The sequence below is a fragment of the Corvus cornix genome, chromosome 2 (assembly GCF_000738735.6).
Source record: "Corvus cornix cornix isolate S_Up_H32 chromosome 2, ASM73873v5, whole genome shotgun sequence".
NCBI classification, from domain to species: Eukaryota; Metazoa; Chordata; class Aves; order Passeriformes; family Corvidae; genus Corvus; species Corvus cornix.
The window spans coordinates 70,380,190-70,405,585 of NC_046333.1; the positions used below are offsets into that span (position 1 = coordinate 70,380,190).

Below are 25,396 nucleotides of genomic sequence, written 5' to 3' on the forward strand. Positions count from 1 at the left end.
CTCCCGCTTCCCGCCGCCCTTTGCCTCCGTCCGTGACCCCGGGAGCAGCGCGCGCTCCAATCCGCGGGCCCGGCCCCGCCGCGCCGCCAACCCGCGCGCGCCCGCCCCCGGCCGCCGGCCAATCGCGGCGCGCGGGCCCGCGCCCCGCCGCGGCAGCCAATCGGGCGGCGGCGCGGCGGCCGGGCCCTGCCCCTCCTCCCGCCGGCCGCCTCCTCCGCGCCGCGCTCGCTCGCTCGCTGCCTCCCTCACGCCGCGGCAGTGCCGTCTCCGCCGGTCTCGCCGCGGCACGGGCAGGCGGACGGGCGGCCCCGCGACCCCCGCGCCGCTGCACCCGCCCGAGGGGCTCGGCCCCCCGGCCGCCCGCCCGCTGCTCCTTCTCCGCCGGCGCAGCCCGAGCCATGCTGCTCCTGGCCGCCGCCTTCATCGTGGCCTTCGTCCTCCTCCTCTACATGGTGTCGCCGCTTATCAGCCCCAAGTCTCTCAAGCTGCCCGGCGCGCACGTCGTGGTGAGTGCGGCGCCCCTCGGGAAGGGTACGGGGCCGGGATCCCCTGTCGCCGTCCCGCTCCGCCGCGGGAGGAGGCAGCGGGAGGGCGCTGCCGCTCGGCCTCGGCGATGGGGGAGGCAGCGGGGGGGCTCCCGAGCCGCCCGCCCTGCGCCGGGAAAGGGATGGAAGGAAGGAAGGAAGCCTCTCGCTCCGAGGTGGGGGTGCAGGCTGCGGCCAGTGCCCCGCTGGCAGCCGGGGGTATGGCTGCAGGAATCCCGCTGCAGGAGCGGGGAGAGCGGGGAAGGCTGTCGGCAGGGAAGGGAGCTTTGGGGGCGCCCGGAGCGGGACTGGGGGCCGGTCAGTGCCAGCCTTGGAGGTGCCCGCAGGTCCGAGAGGAATCGTGGAAAGCTGGCGGTGGCACCCCGAGCTACCAAAACACGGGAGCCACAAGTGCCGGGCGATAAGGAAATGACCTGTCCCCATGGCTCTGACAACCGCTGTGTGTCCCGGTTGGCTTAAGGCGATGGTCTGAGTCACCATCTTCCAGTCTTTGCGCTGGCTTTTTGAGACATTCCTTTTGTACGCCCCAAGCCACCGGTTACCTTGAGTTTTCTTTTCTTTCAGCATCTCCCAGGGTAGTCAAGTGGTGTGTGTACACACGCATAGACCAAAGGCCAAATCTATTATTTCCTTGGTCTAAAAAACCAAGTCAGATATGAGGAAATGGAAAAACCAATACAAAGGAAGTGGTCAGATGACACTTGGGCGCCCTTTCATCTTTAAGCACGTAGATATGGATGTCTTTGAGCAATATTTTGACAAGATGGTAGAAGGAAGTCTTTGGAAGAGCATACTGTTGAAAGAGTCCATGAGTAGGAAACCACTGGAAGTTGCATGAGTATGTGGCTTGGGAGGAGGGGGACCGAAGAAAGGGGAATACTGTCCAGGTGCTTTCAGAGGAATCACAGTAGTGAATTTGGGCACATGACAGCAAATGAGTTAAGCGGTTCAAAGATTCAGGGTCCTAGAATCAGTTTTCTTAGTTTATCTCCAAATCTCCAGGGTATGTGCTGTGCAGAGAAGCTGCAGTTTACTCTTTGTTTAAATTTACTGTAAGTGAGTAGTTTTGGTTTGGTTTTTTCATTATTATTTTTTGGAGTTCCTCTTTGGAGGATGGAGCTGTCCCCAGAATGATTTAGATGTTTTCAAGTTGCAACAGTGCTCCCAAGTTGCTTTATGCAGTAGGTGTTAACTTGGGTGCTGTAAGTGGCTTTACAGCATCATGTTCTGTGTGAGGTGTGTTCAAGGTTGCATTAAGGTTCTCGGGTTATGGCTCTTTCCCCACAGGAGTAATGATTATAAAGCAGAGGTGAGGGAGACTTATGGGCTTTCTGTGACGTTTATGAAGAAATAGAATAGCAAACATAAAAAGCTAAATGGATTTTATTTCTTTTTTGTTTCTTTGCTTGGTTTTATTTATTTACATATGCAGTGATAACACGAAGTTTTGTTTGTTCTGTATAGTGATTAAACTCTTTAAAAGCTGCTGTGCTGGTTCTTCTAATCAGAAGGGTTCATTTAAACAAGTTCACATTGAAAATGAGACTATTCTTGTTGGAGAAGCCTCCCTGTAACCGCTGCTGCTAATTAGCAGTTTAAGCTCAATTTGGTACGAGCGGAAGTGTAAAAAACAGTATTCCTGCAAGTCCTGTAAAATTAGAAGTTCAACTAGAAAAGTAACTATATTAACATATTGATGAAGAAAAAGGCTGTAAGATACATCCAACTTGATGATAAAAATCGCAGGCAACTAGTTTTATTGATGCCACCACTTGTGGAACTGCTTTTTTTTTTTTTTTTTTACTTCAGTAATGCTCTTAAATTGTTCGTGCAAACTAATGAAATGTGGAACAATTGGTTGGAGGTCACTAGTTCTTAGATGTGTAGATGCTGTTAATAATTCTTGACACTTGTACATGTGGATTTCAGATTCCCTAATGTCATGTATAAGGAAAAGTATTGGATGATGGTAATGTAAATCAGAAATACTATTCAAGAAGACTTTCCATGTTGTGTGTGTAAAGTGGATTCTTTGATCATATGCTGGGAGTGAACGTTCTCTGCTACTGAAATGACTGAGAGACTTCATGAAAATATTTAAGGACCATAACATTATGTAAGGGCTTCTTTGAAGTCTTCTCACAGAAAAAAATCAAAATCTGCTTAAGTATCAGGCCTCAGTTAAACCCATTGTTGAAATAATGGAAGGATAATGACCTACAAATTGCATATATAGCTGCTTGAGCTCTTTCAAGAGGGCAAGTGATTGTCATTGCACACTAAATATAATTTTTCAAAATATACTTGAATAGATTGCTTTATTTAAGTAGAAAAAGTCAGTCTTCCCTAGAAACATTTCTTTCCTGGGGCCTGTTTAAAGTATAATGAAAATGTATCTGTTACATTTCTGAAGGAAGGTCATTGGACAACTTCAGAGGCTGTTACATACCAGTTATTGAATTTTCAACTTTAGTCAGCATTCTTTTCACTTTTAATCCTTCAGAAAAATTATTTCTCTTCACTCCTAACAATTATGGTTAGTACATGTTTGAGTTATGGCTAAATAACTGACTGTGGCTGCCATTTGGGATAGGAATTTGAAGCAGAAAACTGGGTTTTTTTCTTTGTCCTCTCCCGGGGTCATATGCATCATGGAAGCCCTTGCTGTGTTAGGCGAGACATGGTTTCTGGAGAAATCATAGAATTATAAGAGTCTCTTTTTCTTAGAAAAGAATAGGAGTACTATTCAGAGTGAGAGTCTAGAGAACTCCAAATTACTCATCGTCTAATCTTGTGGGTTCCCCCCCCACCCTGTCCTTATCTGCTATGTATTTTCTTTACCCCAGCTAGCACCATTAAATGGTAAGGGCTTCTCTGCTCTTAAATTAGCTCAGGCATTAGGTTTAGCTTATTTTAAACAAAATGCTTCTTAGATGCTTAAAACTTTTTTACTTCTAGCATGATGAGGAAAGTGTTCTTAAATAAAGGGTATAGAAGTTATTTTTGTGTGGTAGAGCTGCAGCTTCATGTGCTGAACTTCTTTGTGCTTCGAAATTCAGAAGGCAGTTTTATACATCTCTTATTTTGCCATTGGCTTTAACTCTCTCCTTTGGTCTCAGGCTACAAACTAGCACATGTCATGGGTTCTGTAAGAATTAGCTAGTATTTTGGTAGCTGGCTATAACAGTAGACAAGAATATGAAAATAGGCTAAGGCAGTCAGTCACCACTGCTTTGTTTGCATTGAGCTCACTCAGACCACATTTAACTGCCCTTTGTCAGGGATGCTTCACCTGCTCTATATACATTTTCTCTTCAATTTCTCTACAAAAGTTTTTGACTGATGTTTAAAAACTCTTTCCTGAAATATTAATGCTAATCACCTCCCCTTGTTTCAGCCTTAATCTTTCTAAAACCAAGTGGAATTTCTGAGAAAAACCCAAACCCCTGAGGTCTCAGTGTTATGAATGCAGTTTATCAAAGTGTGGATTAGTGATGGCAGGAAATGGAAAGATGTCTGCCTGGGACTGTCTCCCATTCAGTTTGTCAAGAGCCCTTTTTCATGTGGACATAGTTCAGGATGATCATGCCGAACCCTCCTCCTCCTGCACATGGGTCATCTCTAGTCCAGTAGTTTCCCCAGTTCTGTGCAGAACCTGGCCTGGTAACTGTGGTTGGCTTTAAGGATGGCCCAACTTGGTGTCTCAGCACCATCACCCCTGTGCTGGGAGCGATAAGATCTGTGGTTTGGACACATCTGAGTGGTTCGACAAGAGGTCATTTTGAGTCAGGTGTGCTAACCTCTTAGAGCAGATTAAAGGCCTGTTCTGTTTCAGCAGAACCTTCTAACAGAGCACTGTCTAAAAGCATGAAGCCAGCTTGCAACCAGTTCTAAGTGAAAGTTAGTAAGGTCTATTGGAGACACCACATTAAGTCTTGATTTTGATCATTCCTGATGACAGTTTAGTTAATTTGGATTCAGACTGTCTCACCAATTGAAGTGAATTTCCAGTATCTCAAATTTGAGGCTCTAATAGATCAATTCTCTGTACCTCACCCCACCGTTTCCATTTCTAAGGGGGAAAAAGACCCTATGATTCTTAAAAATTGAACTCTGTTATTGAGGATCATAGCTCAAGAAGTTGGACACTTTTTGGAATAGCTAGTTTGGTACCTGTTCTTTTTAAGCATAGAAGCAGATCAGTAACACTGCTCAAGGGCTGGTAGTACTGCATTCTGAACATCCGAATTAATACTAAGTTTTAATTGTTCCTTCTTGTCAAAAAATTAATCTGTGATTTGAGTTGCGGTGGCCAGATTCTTATTTTTGCTAACTCCTCTGAGGCTGAGTTACAGTAAAATTTAAAAATGGGATTGGTGGCAATTCAAATGTCTGGAATTAATTAAAGGCAGTAGCAGTGTAGAACCATTGGCTACAAGGCTAATTGTAATAATGTTGTCTTTACCAGAGTAGGTGCTCTTTCGTTAGTTCTGAGCATCTGCGTTAGGAACTTACCTACCTACCTAGATTTGCTTAGGTTAACTTCATTGTAGCACAAAGCAAACTTTTCATTAGTGTTGGGGATTTTTTTTTTTTTTTGCTATTACATTAGCACTCATGGTGAATGTTACTGAAAGATGTGTGTATTAGTAACAACCTCCCACGTGCTTGTAGCAGCCTCCCACCTAAATGCTAAAGTTCCCAGCTAATTGATATTGCAGTTTATCGTCGATCAATCTGACATGAGCTCTGTCCAGTGTTCTTGGGTGTGACTGTAAGTAAAAACTTTCTTTTTCTGTTCCTTGCATGACTTCAGACATTGCCTTTCTGAAATGAACATTAGTGTTGTTTGACGAGCTGGAGGCTTGGTGCCATTACCTTCACCTGCAGAGAATTCCTCAAGCACTAGTGTAGTTGACCCATTCATGATAGTCACCAGTCTGTGCTGGTAGTAATCAGCTGTCTCGCCAAAAATTAGAATTGGAGCAGTCTTCCATGCCCATTGATTAGTGCTGATGTACCTGCTGCTGACCTGTAGAAGCACCTCACACATGCTCTGCATCTGAGCTCTACCTGAATGTATCAAACTATTTTAATCTTTTCAGATATGTATTGGAATATTGCAATCTATTTTAGGAATTTCATTGTATTTGTTACTTCTTTCCATCATGAAGCATTAAATTAATTCTGTGGTTCTGCCACCTTAATTAATCAATAATTAACATTTGCACTCTTACGGATTTAATTTACACTGAAAGCCATCATCCTTGGTTCATAATACTACAGACAGAGTCACGTTTCTAGAGCAGGGCACGCATCTTGGAGTTATCCTCAAAGGTGGGTGTGGTGTGAAGTTGATCTTGCAGAGTCAATTAGAAGTTAATCTGAAGCAGTTCTCTCTAATAACAGAGGAAGCCTAAAGAGCTGGAATTAGTCTTTGTGAGTGCTACACCCATTCTTGGCCCATTTGCGGCTGAAGATGAACCAGTCAGAAACCGTGGATTGTGTTGTAAATCTTTGCTGGGATTATTTTATTTGCACTAAGCTGTTTTTGAAGGCTGGTGGTAAAATACTCAAATGAAAGAAGAGTTTAGTTACTCATGGAAATGTTCTTCTGACTCTTCTGACTTTATTGCCTCTGGGAGTGGAAAGAATTTTGAGGATAATGCATCTCTGAAAACAAAACTGAGACATTGCCTAATAAGGAGACAACACAAGGCTTTTGATAGGATGTGTAGTTAGAGATTGGGGTCTTGCTCTTACACGAATTAGCTCAATGCCTCCATTTTCTTAAAACGGAGGAGGTAAGCTTTCATTGGAGTCTTTGGAAAGGTTTAGATAAGGAGCAAAAGATTATGATTTCCTGAGAAATACGAATTTCATCTTTTTCCAATTCTTCCAAACTCATTTCATCAATGTATTTTTCTTGACAATAACTGCTTCTAGGTATTTTGTTCCAATATTTTCTCAATATCACTTTTAATATGCTGTTTAAGGAAAATTCAAATAACTTGGGTATATAAGGAAGATACCAGTGTGTGAGAACCAAAGGCATGTACAGACTGAGACTCATCGTAGTCACCTAAAGATGTCGGACAGCCATTTTTATTTTAGTCAAAAAGAGAGGTCAGGATTGTCATCTACATCTTGTTCCACAGGCAGTTCATAAGTAGATTTATTGAGGGTAGTGAGGGAGGTGGTAAGGTGACCTTCACCTGTGTGTTGGTATCGTTTAGCAGGGTACAGTCCTGCATCGTACCCATCAGCCTGTATTTGTGTAATATTAACAAAATATTGACTTCCTGCTTGCATATAAGACTATCCAGGTGTTACAGCTTGAAGGAAGAAGAAAAGGTTATGGAAGTTTAGGTGGTGGCATCCCCACTAAACTGAAATAGCAGGATGGCATGGGGGCAGTTCAAGGTTCTGACTGGGGGACTGAGAAATAGGCTACAAAGGCCCAACTGTTGAATTAATGGGATTTTTTGTTTTAATAAGAAAGAAGGTGTTTTCTGTTTTTGTTTACATGATGACATCTTCAGAAGACAATCTGCAATAGCTGATATTAGAAATAATTTCTACTGTGGCCAGGTATGAAGGGGCAGTATGTAATGGCACTGTTATGGCATTAATAGCGATTTGAGACTTTTAACAACACGCTTTTAGAGATAGGCTACAGAACACGTGAGAGTGCCCACGTGGGAGTGGTCTAAGTGTGCCTGACAACAGAAATGACCAAAAATTACCACTGAGGTAAAACTGGGTTTAGGGTAGAAACAAAGGCTCATTGATCTATTCAGATCTTACGTTTCATTCATACTCTATAGGTAAGCTAACTTCAGTGCATCTCCTGTATTCGTATCTCATCTGGTGATATTTTAACCTCAGTATGTTTTTAGAATTTTCATGTGATCTGACTCATACATACTGGGGGAAGGAATGAGAATAGTGGACTAACACTGCCATTTTCAAATAACTTTTAGGTAACTGGAGGCTCCAGTGGAATTGGAAAATGTATTGCTATTGAATGCTATAAGCAAGGTGCTTTCATAACACTGATTGCAAGGGATGAGGTAAGTGTATGTGTGATTTTACTGGCTAAACTGTTCACAAAATCTGTATAGATGGGGAATACTTTTGGCATTGGTGATTATTCATACTTCTTCAGTGTATATTTTAAGGGGACCCTAAGCATTCCAAATTAATGCATTTGAATAGCAGAGGTGGCTGCCTTTTTAAGAAGCATAGCCCAACGTGGAATTTGTGATTAGCTTGCCTTAAAACTTTGCCAGTGCTATTGCTTTTGTTAATGGCATTTATTATATCATTGTCTAGATCTGTGCCAGAGCACAAAATCAGGAAAACCCCTATATTGGTTAAAACTATAGAATTTCCCTATGGTAAGTGCCATCTGGGAATTTAATCATCTCTAAAAGTCACAAAATATACTGATGTCAAATCAGCATTATATCATATTTTTTACTAGTGAAAAACTCTTCATCAGGACAGCTTTGGAGGAAAAAACATTGCTTTGTTGGATTGTTGCTATTGTTGTTTTTTTAACTAAGAGGTATTCAGAATTCAGCAGTAGTTATGAAAACAGAAGTACTCTGTTTTCATAACAGGCTGTTGTTTTATTTGTTGCGAAAAACCTAAATATTCTGGAAACAAAAGCACTTAATTTTTGGGGGGCCCTCAGTCCCAGCTGATTTTATAATTTACTTACACTTGGGAACTTACTTTACATAACCTGGAATTAAGTTAGAATTAAGAGAATTTTTCTTGAAAGGATTATTACAATTAGAATTTACCAAATTTTTGGGTTTTGATTATTTCATGCCAGTGATTCTGCTGCAGGAGAGTTTATGTAATATTACATACATACAAAATAGAGCCAAAATAAAGTAGAAGAATCAATACCTACAGTCTTAGGTGCTCTCTGTAGCACAAAACAAAAGCATTAAATCTATAGAAGTCATTACTGGCTTTAGAACACAAAGTGAAAAATAGTGAAGTGAGTTCTTGATAAATTTCATGTTTTCATATATTCCTAAGTCTTCAAAATGACCGTAAAATGCTGTAACTGGTTGAGGATAACTTTGGGGGGCTTTAGGGAATGTTTTTAAGCCTTACTGAAGTACTGAGGACTAACACTGCTCTCAAAACCACAATGCTTTTTGTCTTTCTGTCCATTTCAGAACAAGCTGTTGCAGACGAAGAAGGAGATAGAAAAGTACTCTGTTAATGACAAGCAGGTAAGGTCACTGCCAAGAGGGGCTGTTGTGTGTTTTGTTTAAGACAGTCACTACAACACACTTCACTGGTCCTGTCTTTAAAACAAAGCTGTTTGACAAAAATGAGTGAGGACTCAGTATTTGGATTCAGGAGTATCATGGTGTCTGTTTATGTGAGATGTTCTGAGCTCTTGCTATATTTGATGTTGCCTAGCTAGTGCATTAGCCTGCTTTTCTTAGAAGAAGATGTCTTCATCTGTAGGTGTAGAATGCTTTTTTGGATAGCTGCAATTTACTGTCACTTGATGAGCATATTATTCTTTCAAATGAAGTGGAAGAACCAAATTTTTTTCCCTCAAATATCTTGGTTTTTTGCAATTCATAAATACACCATCTATCTTGGGAAAGAAGTTTAGTTGCTTGTTCCCAGGTTTATTTCACTACATCATACTTCTGTTCCATTTCCTGACTAAGTACTGTACCAGTTACACAACTTAAATTTGTGAAGTTCTGAGACTTCTAAACGTAGAAGCTGCTTTGCTGAATAGATAATGCACTCATGCATAAAGGCAATGGTTTTAGAGCTTGTAGAAGTACAAGCTTAGAATAGCTAAGTTTGCTGTGTTCAAAGCATGCAACCTTGAGGTGAAATGTTAAAATAATTTTTTCTCAGTACTAATAATGGAGAGGGGAAATAGTATTGAAACTATTAAATTAACATCTTTGACTTCTTGTGTTCCAGAACTTTGTTGATGATCACAAATAGAAGCAATTTATTTGTCCATGAAAAGGGATTTGAATTGTTAAGTTAGATATTCTGTTGAAAAGAAGCAATGAAAAAAGCTAAATATTTGCAGACAGTAAGACAATAATATTTGCATTATAGTAGCTGATACAAAATTTTTTAATACTTCCATTTATAAGATAAGATTCTGTCTTTGCTTCCTTATACTTTTGTCAAATGGCTCAAGCTGATTTTTTTTTCTGTGCATGCTGCCTTACTCAGATCAACTTTGTTTGAAAATCTAAGCCATTTGAGGTGAGGAGAAGCTGTATTTTGCCCATTAAAAAAAATCCTGATAACCATTTTCTTTTAGTTGCTCTAGCAGTTTCCCAAGCTTAGCATTACAGTTAATCCCTTGTCAAACACTGTGTCAGGATGTTCTTGTTAAAATCTGTCCTAGCTTGATAGATGCAGACTTTTTAAAAGAGTGTTACTTGGGCATGTTCCTAGGAGTTTCAGTGAAAATCTCCAAAAGTACTTTCAAGGTTGAGCAAGCTCCAGTGTGGACTGACTGGGACTTTTTTTGCAGAAGCATTTTTAGGCTGGCAGCCAGGTTAAGCAGTAGGCAGCAGAGGTGATGGGCCGGCTGGCTCTTCTGTAGCTGTTGTTGGGTTGTGGATGTGGTCTCAGGGAAGCCTGACTGATCTGAATGCAAAGAACAGAACAGGAAGGCTGGGGCAGAGCTTGCACTGGAACAGCAGATCACGAGCTGGAAAGTGACAGTAGATGAACAGAGAAGCACTACAAAAGGATTACTGAAAGGCTGTAGAGAAAGTTGATTTTTACTGCAACCCTAGGGTATATCACCGTGTCCCGCAGCCATAGGGAGGAGGAGAAGAAGATCCAGCAGGCAGGAATTGTGCAGCAAGATTGATTTATTTAATTATTTTACAAACTCTTTTATAGACTTTTTTCTTCATAGTCTAATTGGACAAAGGACCAGCCACCCCTTGCGGGTGATTGGCCAAAATCCTAAAACATCCATTGTCAAAATATTTTTCTACTATACCATAAACAAGACTTTTCAAGGTTGCAGGTGGCTTGGTTGTTTACATAACTCTGCTACCTCTTCTGTAAGAGAGAAGAGTCTCTCACGGACTTAGAAAATAGAAAATCCTTGCTAGCAGCATTTTTGTATCCACAGTGGATGTCTGGTATGGGTAACATACACAGACTGTTACCTTTACTAGACCATGGAATCACGGTATGGTTTGGGCTGGAAGGCACCTTAAAGATGTCTAGTTCCAATTCCCCTGCTGTGGACAGGGACACTTTCCATTAGACCAAGTTGCTCAGAGCCCCATCCAAGCTGGTCTTGAACACTTTCAGGAATGAGGCATCCACAGCTTCTCTGGGCAACCTGTGCCAGTTCCTCACAGTAAAGAATTTCTTCCTAATATCTAATCTAAACCTACTGTCTTTCAGTTTAAAGCCATTTCCTCTTGTCCTATAATTACATGCCCCTCTTCAGCTTTCTTTTAGGCCCCCTTTAGGTACTGAAAGGCAGCTGTAAGTTTTGCCTGGAGCCTCTTCCATGCTGCACAACCCCAGCTCTCTCAGCCTGTCTTCATAAGAGAGGTGCTCCAGCCCTCTGGTCATTTCCATGGCCTCCTCTGGACTCACTCCAGCAGATCCACGTCCTTCCTGTGCTGGGGCCCCAGAGCTGGATGCAGTGTTCCAGGTGGGGTCTCACCAGAGCAGAGCAGAGGGGCAGAATCCCCTCCCTCTCCCTGCTGCCCACGCTGCTTTGGATGCAGCCCAGGGCACCATTGCCTTTCTGGGCTGCAAGCACACGTTGCCAGGTCATGCCCAGCCTCTCATCCACCGGCACCCCCAAGTCCTTCTCACAAGGGCTGCTCTCCATCTGCTCATCCCCCAGCCTGCATCAATAAGGGGGGATTGCTCCAATCCAGGTGCAGCACCTTGTACTTGGCCTTTTTGAATTTCATGAGATTCCCAAGGGCTCACTTCTCAAGATTGTCCAGGTCCCTCTGGATGACATCCTGTCCTTCAAGTGTGTCAGTTGCACCACCAAGCTTGGTGCCATCTGCAAACTTCCTGCAGATCTCTTTGTGTCATTGAAGACATTGAATGGTCCCATGTCAGGCTAAGAGGCAGAGGTCCTCAGCACAGATTACTTTTTTCTTGGGCATGTGCTGTCACCCTTCAGCTCTTGGATACATACTGGAAACCAAGTTGCATTGACAACCATAGTGTGACCTTTATGTATGTTTAGTATTTCACGTTTGCATGTGATTTAGATGGTGCAGCCTTTGTGGATGTAGGTGTGCACTGGAGCAAGATCCTTGCCCTTAGAGGCTTTTTGCGATATTTTTAAAATCTTTTTTCTAATTGAGAATATTCCCAGTTACTTTACTGGGGGTTGAGTTGATCTTTTATTGGGAAAGCTTTATTAATGATCCAACACCATGCAATATTTAGAACAAAATGTAATGAGCAGGGCTGGGCATAAGACTACTTCCGGTAGCATATTCTGTGTCCTAGATGTGGATCGACAGTCCATATTTTGGAGTGAAGCTAATTAGTATATGGTAGCAGAAAGAATGTGTGATAATAGAAGCAAAGAGGTGAATTGTAAAATGTGATAGCAGTCAGTAAAAGCTATGGTAGTTCCCAAGTGTGTTGTTCACAGTGTAACTAATCTATGCAATCTGTTAAATTAACAAATTGCTCCAATTTTTGTAGAGAACTGTGATTTGCTTAATCTCCTCACTGATCTTGGCAAAGACATCCAAATAATAATTCAATGTTGTTTGCATTCAACTGCTGCTTTCTTAAACTTACGAAAAGGTAAATGTTTCCAAAATGTAATAAGTGCCTTAAGGGGATTCCTGCCAATAACTTGTGCCACAAGTTTACTCTGATGTCCAACTGCCCACAATGCTGGGAGGCAGGAATAGCCAACCTGCTGTACAGGAATGGCAGGCAGAATCTGGTTATGCAGCTAAGAAGTGTCACAGTCTGACCAGGGTCAGGACTGACAAATCACTGGCTGCCAAAGCAGTTAGTTACACTGTGGTAAGCCTTTTTTGTGTGCGTGCCCATGTGGTCCGTGGAAGTATTCATGAGCATGCTTGTTACAAACTACTGATGACTTTGTTTTTTTTCACCTCTGCCTTTAAATTAGTTGACCAAAGTAACAGAAAGGATAGAAGTTGGAACAAGAATACAGGAATCCCTCCTTCTACTGCAATAGGAGATGGCTTTTCTTTTCAAGATGAGGAATTGCCCCAGAGCTCTGTTGATGGCTTAGCAGAGAGAGTAGCTTATTTGTTTAGCACCTGGCATTTGCAGCAGTCTTACAGTTTGGAAGTGGTAACCTAAAAGAAGCAGTGCTTTCTTTGGCCAGAAGTTGACTTGAAGGTGCTTCAAAACGTAGATTCTGAGACCATCTTGCTGAAAATAGTCAGTAACTTTCAAGGAAAACAGGGTCTGACTTTTAGCTGCAAGAAAACCATATCACTATCACCTGTTTTCCTTCATCCTGCCTGCCGACCCCTCCCCTCTGCTTCTTTCTTCCCTGGTTACTTTAATTTTTCTGTATCTTTCAAACTAAACACTTTAATGTCTGATTATCAGACAAGGAGTAGGTATGTACACAGTACTTTGCTTTTTTTAGATATTAATGACACTGTGCAATGTGTCAGTTTCTCATAGAATTTTTTTTTTGTTTTGTCCTTGAGGTGTCCCAATTAAATATTATGCAACTAGGTTTACTATTATTCTTAAAAAAAAAAAAATGAAATGAGGTAGTGTACATTGCAAGTACTAAAATCAGTGGGTTTTTAACACTTGCTTTCTAAATTTTGGAACAGATTGTTTTTGCAGTGCTGGTGCTGCAGTTTCAGGATACACTGCAACCACGCCTTGCTATGAGGTGGAAAAAACTTTTTTCTTTAAAGATGACCCTAAGCCACACAAATGGTTTGACTTGTGTTTAGCTGATGAAAGTTAAATATATCACTGGGAAATTTTGATTGCCTTAGTTAAAATAGCTTTTACTAAACTTCATGTGAATAACTCCATCAATCGTGTGTCTTAGTACAATAAATTAGAAATTATACTTTGCACACGGGTAGCTGCTTTGAAGATCATGAGGTGCTTATTTATTCTTAATGTAATCTTTATTATACTAGAAGCTGTGTGTGAGGGGGAGGAGCTTGGAGGGAGCAGAGATTGCTTTCTCCAGTGTGGAAAAAGTGCAGAGTATCTTGTCAAAAAGACTTTTTTTGTGGAAAAGATAATGACATTGGACTTTTTTCTTTTGAAAGGCTTGGAGTCAACAGTTTCTGGACTTAGTGTCTTGTGAAAATGTGCTTTCACTTTTCTTTTCTAGGTCGTACTTTGTATTTCTGTTGATGTGTCTAAAGACTACGAACAGGTGGAGAATGTTCTAAAACAGGTGAGAAAATAACTGATTCACCTATATATCTTAAACTTATCTCTCTGTGTTGTATTTCTGTTGGAAATAGTTTCTTATATGGTATGGTGATATAGGAAGGTTTTTTCCTCTTAAAAAGTATCTTAACCTCTGTCACCTCTTCCAGGCTCAGGAGAAGCTGGGGCCAGTTGACATGCTTGTAAACTGTGCAGGAACATCAGTTACAGGAAAATTTGAGGATATTGAAGTGAATTCTTTTGAAGTGAGTGAGCATACTTTTTTATTTCATCATACGATAATTTCTTATTTAACCATTCTAATAATTAGATTGCATTCCTGTGTCTTTGCAGACTTGGACAGTGTTACACTTGACTTGTGCTAGCTGTCAGAACCTCTTCAGATTTGCAAGGGTTGCCTCTAACTTCTCCCCTAATGATTTCACATTTTTTTCTGTTGAAGATTTTTCAAAAATATTTTTAATGTGTTTAAGAAAAATGCAGCTGCTACCAATCTTCAGTTCTGAGATGCACAAATTGTTTCAGCTTGAGAAGCTGCTGCTCTGATGAAAAGACGAAATGCAACCCCAAAACACCTGTATTTTGGTTACTTTATGCCTGCAGCCCTCAGACCTCCATTCATCTACAGATAATGCTGAGTCATCTGAAAATACTAAATAATGGGCATAATTTTATAATAAACTTGAATCATCCATTTTATTGCTTGTATAGGCTATCAGTTGTGTTTTAGGTCTTGTAGAGAGTGAAATTAAAGACTTCCCTTGATCCTGGCAAAGAATAAAATCTCTGAAATGTGTAAATACATAGCATTTTTCCTGTTTCCTGTTTTAGAAAGCTCTTTAAACTTTCAGTATGTTTTCATGCATCATGCATAAATGGATTGCTTCCTGGAGACTGTTCAGGTTAGATTTTCCCTCATGTATTCTTCTTTTTTCCTTCAAAGCCATATGGTTCACAGTATTATCAGTATCCTGGATGCTATTAAGACTTACAAGATTTCTTTTGGCTTGAAGTGAGATTTTTAGCTATAAAACAGTTTATGAAGCTGTAGAATAGAAAACAGTTGTTTCTTTTGCCAGAACAGATCTGGTGAACTGATTATTAAAGCAGACTGAAATAGGGGTTTTTGTGATAAATTAGACCAAACAGCTGAAGGATTCTGGATCTGTGGCTCAAATACTGAAATATTAATATTGTTTGTACAGAGATTAATGGCAGTCAATTATCTGGGAAGTGTTTACCCGAGCCGAGCAGTAATCGCTACCATGAAGGAGCGAAGGATGGGAAGGATTGTGTTTGTATCATCTCAGGCTGGGCAGTTAGGCCTGTTTGGTTATACAGCTTATTCTCCAACAAAATTTGCTCTTCGAGGGTTGGCTGAAGCCCTGCAAATGGAGGTATGTGTGCAATAATGTTAAGTAATTTTGATTAGAAACAATTTCGTTTTAACTGTCAGCACAGGACATTTTCATTTAAATAGGTTGGGGTTGGTTTTTTTTGTATTGTGCAGCATTGCTAATATCTGTGTGTTACTTGCCCTCATTTGGCAGCAGTCCAATGCTGTTGCTCTGCATGGGGTCACAGAAACGAACCTGATTTCAATTGTGTAAGAGGGAATAGATTGAATCTGTTCCTAGAACTGAGTATGACCACATGTGCAGACATTTTTTTAATCTTTTATTTTAACTAAAAGGACTAGATTTTTAAAACTTTTGATTAAAAGCCTTCTTCAAGGTCCTAAGTGCAGAATGGTGTTGAAGATACCACATGGATGCATGAGAGACAGGCCAATGATTGCCAGTTTGTTTGAGAGTCCATGGTAAGTGGTATGTGAACCATATGTAACAAGTTAGAATTTGAGGATTGTCCACAAAAAAAAAAAACCAGGTTTGACAGTGACTCACCCTTCTATATTTTGATATATATTTGAGCTTTTTATACTGCGGTGATCTAAACTTATGGTTGTTTTAAGACCAAAACCAAACAAACACCATTTTCATTATTCAGTGGAACAAGGTGGGTGAGTACAGTGCAGTAAGACAAATAAAACTGATTTGAAAATTACTTGTGTCATTTTTCTGTTGAGAATGTGTATTTGCATTATTAAGTGTTTATATATAAAATGCCTGTCTTTGGTTCTAGACCGTTGCATAGCCCCTGTTGTGTGCCTTGATCAGGATAAGAATGTGGGGTAAAACTGCCAGGAATCACTTCTGGTCTGCCAAATAGAACAGTGTGAATGCAGGGTCTTTCTTCAGACTGGTGGCAGATACTTTTGTGAAGACTGAATTATTCAAGACTAAAAATAGGGTGTCTATGGGCGTGTGATGTGGTATTTCAGTAAGTGTTTTCAATATAGAATGTTTCATAATCTAAATAAAAATGTTAGTGTTTTACAAACACTTTGCTTTATCATAGCCCTCTGAATATTTTCATTAAAAGCTTTTTTTATTTGTATTGGAGTACAGATTTGCTTTGTAGCAGTTTCTGAATAGTATTGCACTAAGTGATGTAATTCTATGACACGTACATACAAATACATAACTAAATACAATCCTTGATGTAAGACTTTCCATTTTCCCTCACATTTTCCAATTATTTTTTGTCTCCTTAGAGTTGACCTCTTGCAAGTTTATAGCATGGGTTGAAAAGCCTTGAGACTTGAGTATACCTCTTAAAGATAACAAATTTGAATTTTACATTTTTGTTGGTTTTTTTCCCTCAGTGAAAGCCTTTTTGGCCTTGTGTTTCTAAATGCTGGGTACTGATATTTGACAATGGTTTGTCTTCCTTTAGAAATTGAAATTGGTAAAGTTATAGACCTAAACTACTCTAATGTTCTTCCCAAATGTCTTGAGAACCACTGGGATTCATCACATAATTTGCAAAGGCTTTAGAGACTTACTAGAAAAAGCATCACAACCACCTTTTAAAAATCTTTCTTGGTTTGTTTCTCAGTTGACAAAGCTGCAAGTCTTGTAAGTGCTGAATACTTAACCCTAGAGGCAATTCAAATTCATGCTTGCTGAATTTCTTAATTACAAGAGAAATGAATGAAATTATAAGGGACATGTAAAGGCTGTCAGTATTAAGATAACATTTAATGCTTTTGTAAAACACAGGTAAAACCTTATAATGTCTACGTAACAGTGGCCTATCCTCCAGATACTGACACTCCTGGCTTTGCAGAAGAAAGTAAAACAAAGGTAAATTGTGCTTCAGTTTTTGAAATCACCATTTTTAAAGCATATTAAGATTTTAAGAAGTACTTTTAGACACTTCAGTTTTATCAGTTTTTAACTACTCAGAGTTATATAGCTTGTAGGGTAATTTTGTGTAGTTTCTTGTTCTGAGGATTTAAGAACGACTTACCTTTAAGATCTGAACCATTGCAGAGTATCCCTGCTTACAATCAGAATATTGGTGTGGAATGGTAAACTGTAAAATCACTATTTGTTTTGATATTAAAGCTTAATTAACCAAAAAATAATATTCCTGTTTTGCATCTTTGATAATGTGTGGTTGTTGTGATAGATGTGACAGATTGAAATAAACCTCAGCTCCTTCAGTGGAGCCTGCAACCTAAATCATGTTGTATGAATGCATGTAATGACCCCATTCAATAATGGCTGTTCTCTAGTATTACGGTAGAAAGGAAACTCTCTTGCACTGTGTTCATAGTGGAAATGACAATATCACTTCTCAGAAGGATGTGTCAGCAGCAGGCCTTTTTCATTTGGATTGCCTTAAAAGTGAAAGTTTTGACCTTTAGTCACCTCTTGTCATTTGCCCTGCCCATACATGTGAAGTATAATTCTAAAAATCACATTCAGGCCCCCTGTTCAGACTAAAGCATCAGGTAACCAGAAAAAAATCTCTTATTTTTTATTTGCATACTGTGAACTAGAAATCTGGTATCTAAGGCTATCATCTTTTCAGCAGGCACCATCATGTATAATTGGAAATTGAGTTTGAATTCCATTTTGTCTTTCACCCTTTGAATAGGAATCAGTAGGGATTGTATAACACAGTTCTTACTTCATCATTTCTTGATACAGATATTCTGTATTAAATGTATACTCCCACACATCCGCATAAAGTGCCAGAATTAGACATCTGCAGATACTTGTATAGCTTGCATATTCTCTAGGATTTTTTCCTTCATAATAGCCTATTTCAGGGAACCAGCAGGCACCAGCAGAATGTACTGTTCATCTAAGATTTCTCTTTGAAAGAGATTCAGAGAGATTTATCTTATTTGTCAAAAAAGTCTTGTCTTTTAGGAGAGAATTATGCCTTGTTTTAGCCTACATGACCTCTTTGGATGACTTGCTCCTAGCATGATAGTGTACCTTAAATCTCTGCAATATTGCACTGCTCTGACGTTTCAGATACTCGTTTATTGTTGCATTTATTTAATATTGCTGAATTACTATTAATAATTAATACTACTTAGAATATGTGCCTGTACCTTGCATCTCCTTTTTTTCTCTGTAATCATTGAATATAGTAAAAGAAAATGTCAGGAGCTAGGATACAGCTTTCCTGTGTTTAATCAGTGAGCTTTTTTTTTTTTTTTTTTTGAGGTAGCGGCTTCACAAATGCCAGCCGTGCCTTGGCCAGCTGAGCAGCCAGATCAAGTATTTAACATCTGATTTCTGCCTGCCTTATTCCCAACATGTCATTAACATTACCTGTTGCTCCTGAGCAGCTGCTGGTTTTTTCCCAGATTTAGAGTATTTGAATTACTGTTGATATCCCTATATCTCATTCAGATTTGTTTGATACTGGCCCGTAAGCTCAAAAATAAGTAGGGGCTGTGAAATGGAGATCTGATGACATAAGCCATACCACTGTAGGAAAGCATGTAAAAGGTTTTTTTCTGTGATTTCTGTGAAAAACACTGATGTGCCCCTGGCCACCCTTAAAATACACCCACTAAAAAAAAATAAAATTCAATGAGTGTGGTTGATGAAATCAGAACTCATAATTCTACAGATATTGGGAATAGGCCCCTTGCTGTGAAATTTAATTACTGTAGTACTTGGAATGGATGATGAGAAACCTGTAGTTGCTCAACTTTTCCCTACAAGTGCTTTTTTAAAAATAATAATCTCAGAATTAAATTAGTCCCAGTATTAGAGTAGGCATGAAAAAAAAATAAAAGCAAGCTGTTTTATAGGATTTTTAAAATATTTCAGGCCAATCTTTTACTTCATTTGTGGCAAAAACCATAAATGACCTAGTATAGGTATTGAGGAAATATAGTTCAAGCATTTTGATAGCTTCTACTGAAAATAAAATACTTGGGGAAAAGACACACTTTCATAGTAGTAATAAACTATATACAAAATAGTACTACTCAAGGAAAAGTTGTCATTTCCCTTTTTAAAATTGGACAATTATTTATGAACGTGCTTATACCTTTGTTTAAATGGGTGTTTAGGTGACAGTATGGTACCACTTGCTAGCAATGATGTCATCTGTGACAAAAGACCCAAACCCAAAATTTGACATTCATGTTTTTCTCTCCTGTGTGTTGTTAGTCAAACTTAAATGGGTGTTTTTCTATTAAAGCCCTTAGAGACGAAGCTGATTTCTGAAACCTCATCTGTTTGCCAAGCAGAACAAGTCGCCAGAGTTATAGTGAAAGATGCCATAGTAAGTAAATTATGTTTTTTGAGCATGTTCTGTGTTGAAGAGGCTGGGATCACGTCGTGCTTGCCTAAGGACCATAAGATAATGGCTAAGCTAAATGCAAAACCAATTAACACAAAACAGTTCTCTTAGATTAGTTTGAACAAGAGCTGTTTTCTTTACTCTTCTCTTGCCACTGTGCCCACAAATGATTTTATACAATCTCTCAGAAGTAAAAGGTATCCAAAGTTGTACACAGACAGAAAAAAATGATGCATCAGTATGATGCAATGTCTCAAAGATGGATTTGGACCGACTTGAAAGCACTAAATTCTATTGACTTTTTAGGTATCAAATACCATTTGTCTAACCTCAAAAGCTTGTTGTACTCTCTTATTTTTCTTGAAGATGAGTTCATATAAAAATAATTTTACAATAAAGGAAGGCAGTTGATCTCTTTTGGCTTTTAATATCCAAAGACTGTGATTTATGAGTGATTAAAATACATAAAATGCTGTTCTTAGTGTATTGCCTTTCTGAGGATTTTTTTTTCAATGTTTTGTGCTAGGGAATGCATGTGTGCTTAAAAAAAGCACCTCAGAATAGAAACAAACATGAAATTTCACGATCATAAAGCACACACATTGAATCCTAAAACTTGCAATTACATTGCAGTTCCAAACACTCTTGATCTTCAACATGGTTTACATCTACACAGGTGTTCAATTGTGAAGTTTTTACAGTATTTTCACAAATACAGCTCATAAACACAAAATTATGTCTGATTTTGTTTTAAAAGCAAGTACTACCTTAACACAGTGTTCTCCTCTGGTGATTAAGGAAAACTAATCTCCTCTCTCATCTTAAGCATCTGGTGTATCTATACCATACTTTGTACACTTCGGATCATGTATTAGTTCAGACATGATCTTTATGGACTCTAGCCATCAGCTGAGAGACTGAAATAGAAACGAGACGGTGTCTGTATACTCTCAGGTGTGCGTTGGGAAATAACCTCTACTACTTTGCATAGATTCACCCCTAACCCTGATCCAGGAACGCCACCTTCTCCTGTCACTTCCACATTCCATAGATTTAGTCCCACAATGTTTCAGAAAGTCTGTTTTCTGGCATAAAGTCAAGTGGAAACAAATGAGAGAAGCCTGGGAGTAAGAGCTGTAGAACTGCAATTTTTCTGTTAAGTAATTAAAGTTGTTTGGTTGCTTGGGTTTCTTCCTGGTGTCTGTCCCCACTTTTCTGCCAGCTGAATTGCTTAACAATCTGTGTCTTGCAGTTAAAAATCCTTGATATAGGTGAAGGAGAACCTGCTACCTAGCTTTTGAAATACATCCCCTTGCCAAATCTCATGTGATAAGTAACCTAATTTTAACAAAGGGCAAGTGGTATTTGTCACACAATTATAGTAGTGATTGGTGATCTAATAGAGTGAGGGTATCATTCCGTTTCTGAAATATGCTTATAGCTGTGAGGATTGTCATGTATCTTCTCTACAAGTAAATATGCCTCAAGAAGAAATTCACAGCCTTTATATCTTGTAAAAATCTGTGGTAATTTAAGAGACGTTAGCTTCCTTTTCCATTTTTAAGTGAATGCATTTTAGAAGGGTGCTATATAGCCCCAAATATTTTTGAATATTTTGTTTCTTAATTCGGGTAATATTTTTTTTACATTAAAATATTTGTTGTTAGTGATGTCAGTCACCTGTGTCCATCAAGAGTAGCTGTTGAAATAAGACATATCATGATTAGCCACAACTGAGTAAATTACTTTTTCTTTTCTTAATCCTTCCATCCAGCAAGGGAACTTCAACAGCTCGGTTGGATCAGATGGTTACATGCTGTCAATATTGACAAGTGGAATGTCACCAGTCACTTCTATTACTGAAGGTCTTCAGCAGGTAGGATTTGGGATTAGTTTTCATAATTTCTGATAGTTTAAAATGCTTTTAGAATGTAGAACATTATGCAAAGATGGATTATTTTTTCATCAAATGGCTGTTAATGCTGTGGCACTTGGGTTTAGGAAACTGCAGTAGTATTTCCAAGCTGAAGCAGCAAACTGGTGAGTAAGAATATTCCCTGCTGCTCAGTCCTGAGCTGTTACATAGTTAGCTTGGTTTGGTAAGTTTGTTTTTTGAAGATTATATAACATGCCTGCCTAGAACTTCTTCTTTTTTTTTTTTTTTAATTTTATGATTCAATAATACACTGCAATCCAGGATCCTAAATGAATTGAAAGCTGTTTCTCTCTGTTTCCAGGTTGTTTGCATGGGCGTTTTTCGCATCATTGGCCTGTTTTACCTAGGAAGTTTTGACAGCATAGTTCGTCGCTGCATGATGCAAAGGGAAAAATCTGAAAGTGCAGATAAAACTGAGTAATCTTTACTTTGAGTGGAAAGAAGGATGTCAAGCGGTCCTGGACAGCTTGCTGCTTAAGTGGGACTCAGTTTTGCTCCTGAAGGATTTAGACTGGAAGGACTTGCATGTGTGACAGAGGAGTCCCCTCAAAAGCTATGAAAGAAAAAACAAAAGTACAAATCCAGAAAATGCCAAACTATGCAAAAGTGTGAATGAGGATTAGATACCTTTTTTTTTTTGGTGATTTGAGCTGGAAAGAATTTGGGGAGCTTGTAAGTGATCTGCAGAGTAGAATTTGAGAATGGACTATGTGCGGTAATTCTGGACAAATACTTAAGTTTCCTCACTTGGGTGCTTATGGATGAAATAAGTACCATGACAGACCGGGCTGAAGTAGATTGAAGTCCCCTGAACAAGTTGGTACCTTTTGCTAACGTTTTGGGACTGCTTTTGATTTAGAATGTTAACTCTTCCTTTGGCCAATCTACAGATCCTTCTGTCAATGACAGCTTTCCTTATTCTGTCCAACATATGACTGTGGAAACCTGGAGATGGCAAATACGTTTGTATGATCCAAGCTTTCTCAGTGTGGGAGTAATTAAAAAGTATGGTTTAATATATGCATACTTTCTCAAGGGAGATGAAGAACCCATTCCCACAGAGAAACGCTAGGAGATGTGATTGGGTCTGTAGCTCTTCTGGCCCTTGAAGTATGTTGTGAACAAAAAAAAATCAAACCAGTATCAAGTACGTCAGTTATGACTCAGCATTTTAAGCCATTGAACAATGTACAATTTTTACAGATACTTAATCTGCCAGTTTTTGCTCTGGAAAGGAAAGTGGCTTAATGCTACTGTTATGCACATTAATTTCAAAGCTGCAAATGATGAGCCAAACCAATAGTTGATGATAGAATCAATGGTAATTAAAATGCCAGGCTCTTCCAGTAGCAGGAATGTAGCTTTTTAGGGCAGAGGGGTCAGGCGGAGGGAGAGGTGTGTGTCAGAATGGCCTTCCACATTACATTTTACCACTGCGCGGAAAAGCTTTCACATGAGAAATTACATAAAATACTCTCCTGATATGACCCACTTCTAATTTGTTTCATTTACATTATACGAAACAAGGCTGCTCAATAACTGCTTCAGAATACACAGAACCCAGTGGTTGTTTCTAATAAATCTCACTTAACACTGAAAAAGCTTGATGCATAACAATGATGTTTTAAGGGTGCACTATGTATACAGTTTATTTAATGGACCACTATAGTAAGTGCCTTGTGAGCTGCTTTTTTTTTTCAAAAGCTGCATATTTTGTATTTGTTAGCACTGCTGTGTTTTCAATGTCATATTTGCATTTTCCTTCAGTACTCTGAATCTAAAATTATGTGTAAAACTGGGCACTTTCACTTCTTTGAAAGTAATATTTAACAACCAAAATAGGCAAAATTTTGATTGCTTTTGTTAAGAGATTCTCTGTATCTATTTAAGAAGAGGTATTCAATTAAACTGAGATGAAAAATAATAGGTGGTTAACTGGAAAACCTTAGAATGTAATTTATTGATGCTATTTATTTTCCCTCTCTGAATTAGGTTGATCACTTTTCAAATTTTCTTCACATGGACTAAACTTGCTTTAATACCTGGTTATAAACATATTTTTTGGGGAGGATCACATTGGCGCTCTCATTTTAAGTGGTGAAAATTCATTAGATTGCAAATGTTGAGGCACTGTTTAATTCTTCACAAAGCCTATGTTTTAGGTCCTGCCTCCTGATTTTGTTTAGATATGTGAAGTTGTGCATGCCTATAATATAACACTAATTTTGAGAATATAGTGTATTCCTGCGTTTTTAAACAGCTTGGCTTCAGTGCAAAGAAATCTAGTGTGCATATGTATTTCCTGTGCTGCTTAATGTGAATGACATAAAGGAGCATTCATCATACATCCATTGTCAACATTGCTGTGTTTCTTAAAGCAACATAACAATGCTATTCATAGAACCATGGAATGGTCTGGGTTGGAAGGGACCTTAAAGACCATCTCTTTCCAACCCCACTGCCATGGGCAGGGACACCTTCTTCTAGACCAGGTTGCTCAAAGCTCCATCCAACCTGGCCTTGAACACTTCTTCAGACCCTATGATCTATGTTATTCTTGTTTTGATGCAAATCAAATACTCTTTTGACCACCTGCAAAAGATACCAAAATGGGTGAATTGGTTGTGTTGGAGTTTGAAAGAAATGCTTATGTAAATAACCAGCACAGGCTTGAACAAGGTCAGGACTTAAAACTAGTAAGCCTTTGAATTTTTGGATCTTCAGCTTGGAATGTTAAAGGGTTTGCGTTTAAGAAACAGAACCCAGAAGGTCAGAGCACACACAACACTATGGCAGCTGGGCCTCTAAAGCTTTCAGGTTGGACATCTTGGATCACCACTCACCTCCCAAAAATGACTGATAGAATTCATTGCAAGTGTCTGTGAAGGATAAGTAAGACTACCAGGTGAAAGTTAGGGCCCTGTTCTACAGACGCTTCAGTTTTGCAGACCTGATTTTGCATAGCTTAAGTGGTTGTATTGACAGTGAAACTGCAGGTTGAACCCCTCGGCAATTGTGGAAATTGGAATAAGGTATGGTTTTTAAAGCAAGAAGAATAATCTCAATGTTCTAGTTTCTGCTGTTGCAAGTTAATGATGTTAATTTAACTGATAAACTTCTCAACTGTTCTACTGTCAAAACAAGGTAACTTGTCAACTACAGCCTTTGGTGTAAAGTTTTGTTTTCTTATGCACATTCTCTATCTACCAATGTACTCATTTTAAGGTTCAATATAAAGTGAAGGAGATGCCTTGTAATCTTGTGGAAAAATGTTTAGCAGTTGAAAAACTCTTGCCAGTTTAAATGTTACAAAACCTCTGCATCAAAATGTTTTAGCAGTGTGTTAGATCCGTGACGATCTTCAAATAGGCTTTACTTTCTACTTATTGTCTAATTGTCAATAATTTAATCACTTGTGCCATATCAGTTGGTGTCTTGTCTCTTGTTTTCTTGGTCAGTCTTTAAGATTCAATTTAGGCTTTTATAGTCTTTTCCATTCCATGTAGTTTCTAATGACTGTTTGCTTTATATACAGATTTATTATAATTTTACTTCTAGTTTACTTCACCAAGGTGTTCATGTGCAATTTAAATAGATTTAATATTTTAATAAGGAAAAAATATATAGGTGAATAAAGTTTATTTGCTGTGAAAAACTCTAGGCACTTTTAAATGGTAAAGATATATAGCGTTATTTGTAAAAAGAAACGTTGTGCTTATTGCGTCATCATTTTTTGTGCCAGAACTGTAAACTAGTTTTCATATTTTATATTTCTCAAAATAAATGGAGAATCAACAAA

At 39.0% G+C, this 25,396-nt stretch overlaps 1 protein-coding gene across 1 annotated transcript; it reads left to right on the forward strand.

Annotated features, from left to right (window-relative positions):
- Positions 1 to 310: 310 nt before the first annotated feature.
- Positions 311 to 25,396, forward strand: KDSR (3-ketodihydrosphingosine reductase). The gene is made up of 10 exons (XM_039549165.1): positions 311 to 506; positions 7,529 to 7,618; positions 8,744 to 8,800; positions 13,921 to 13,986; positions 14,132 to 14,227; positions 15,188 to 15,379; positions 17,105 to 17,188; positions 19,560 to 19,643; positions 21,436 to 21,537; positions 21,899 to 25,396. Exons 1-10 carry the CDS (start codon positions 399 to 401, stop codon positions 22,016 to 22,018), a joined length of 999 nt encoding a protein of 332 aa, XP_039405099.1. The 5' UTR covers positions 311 to 398; the 3' UTR covers positions 22,019 to 25,396.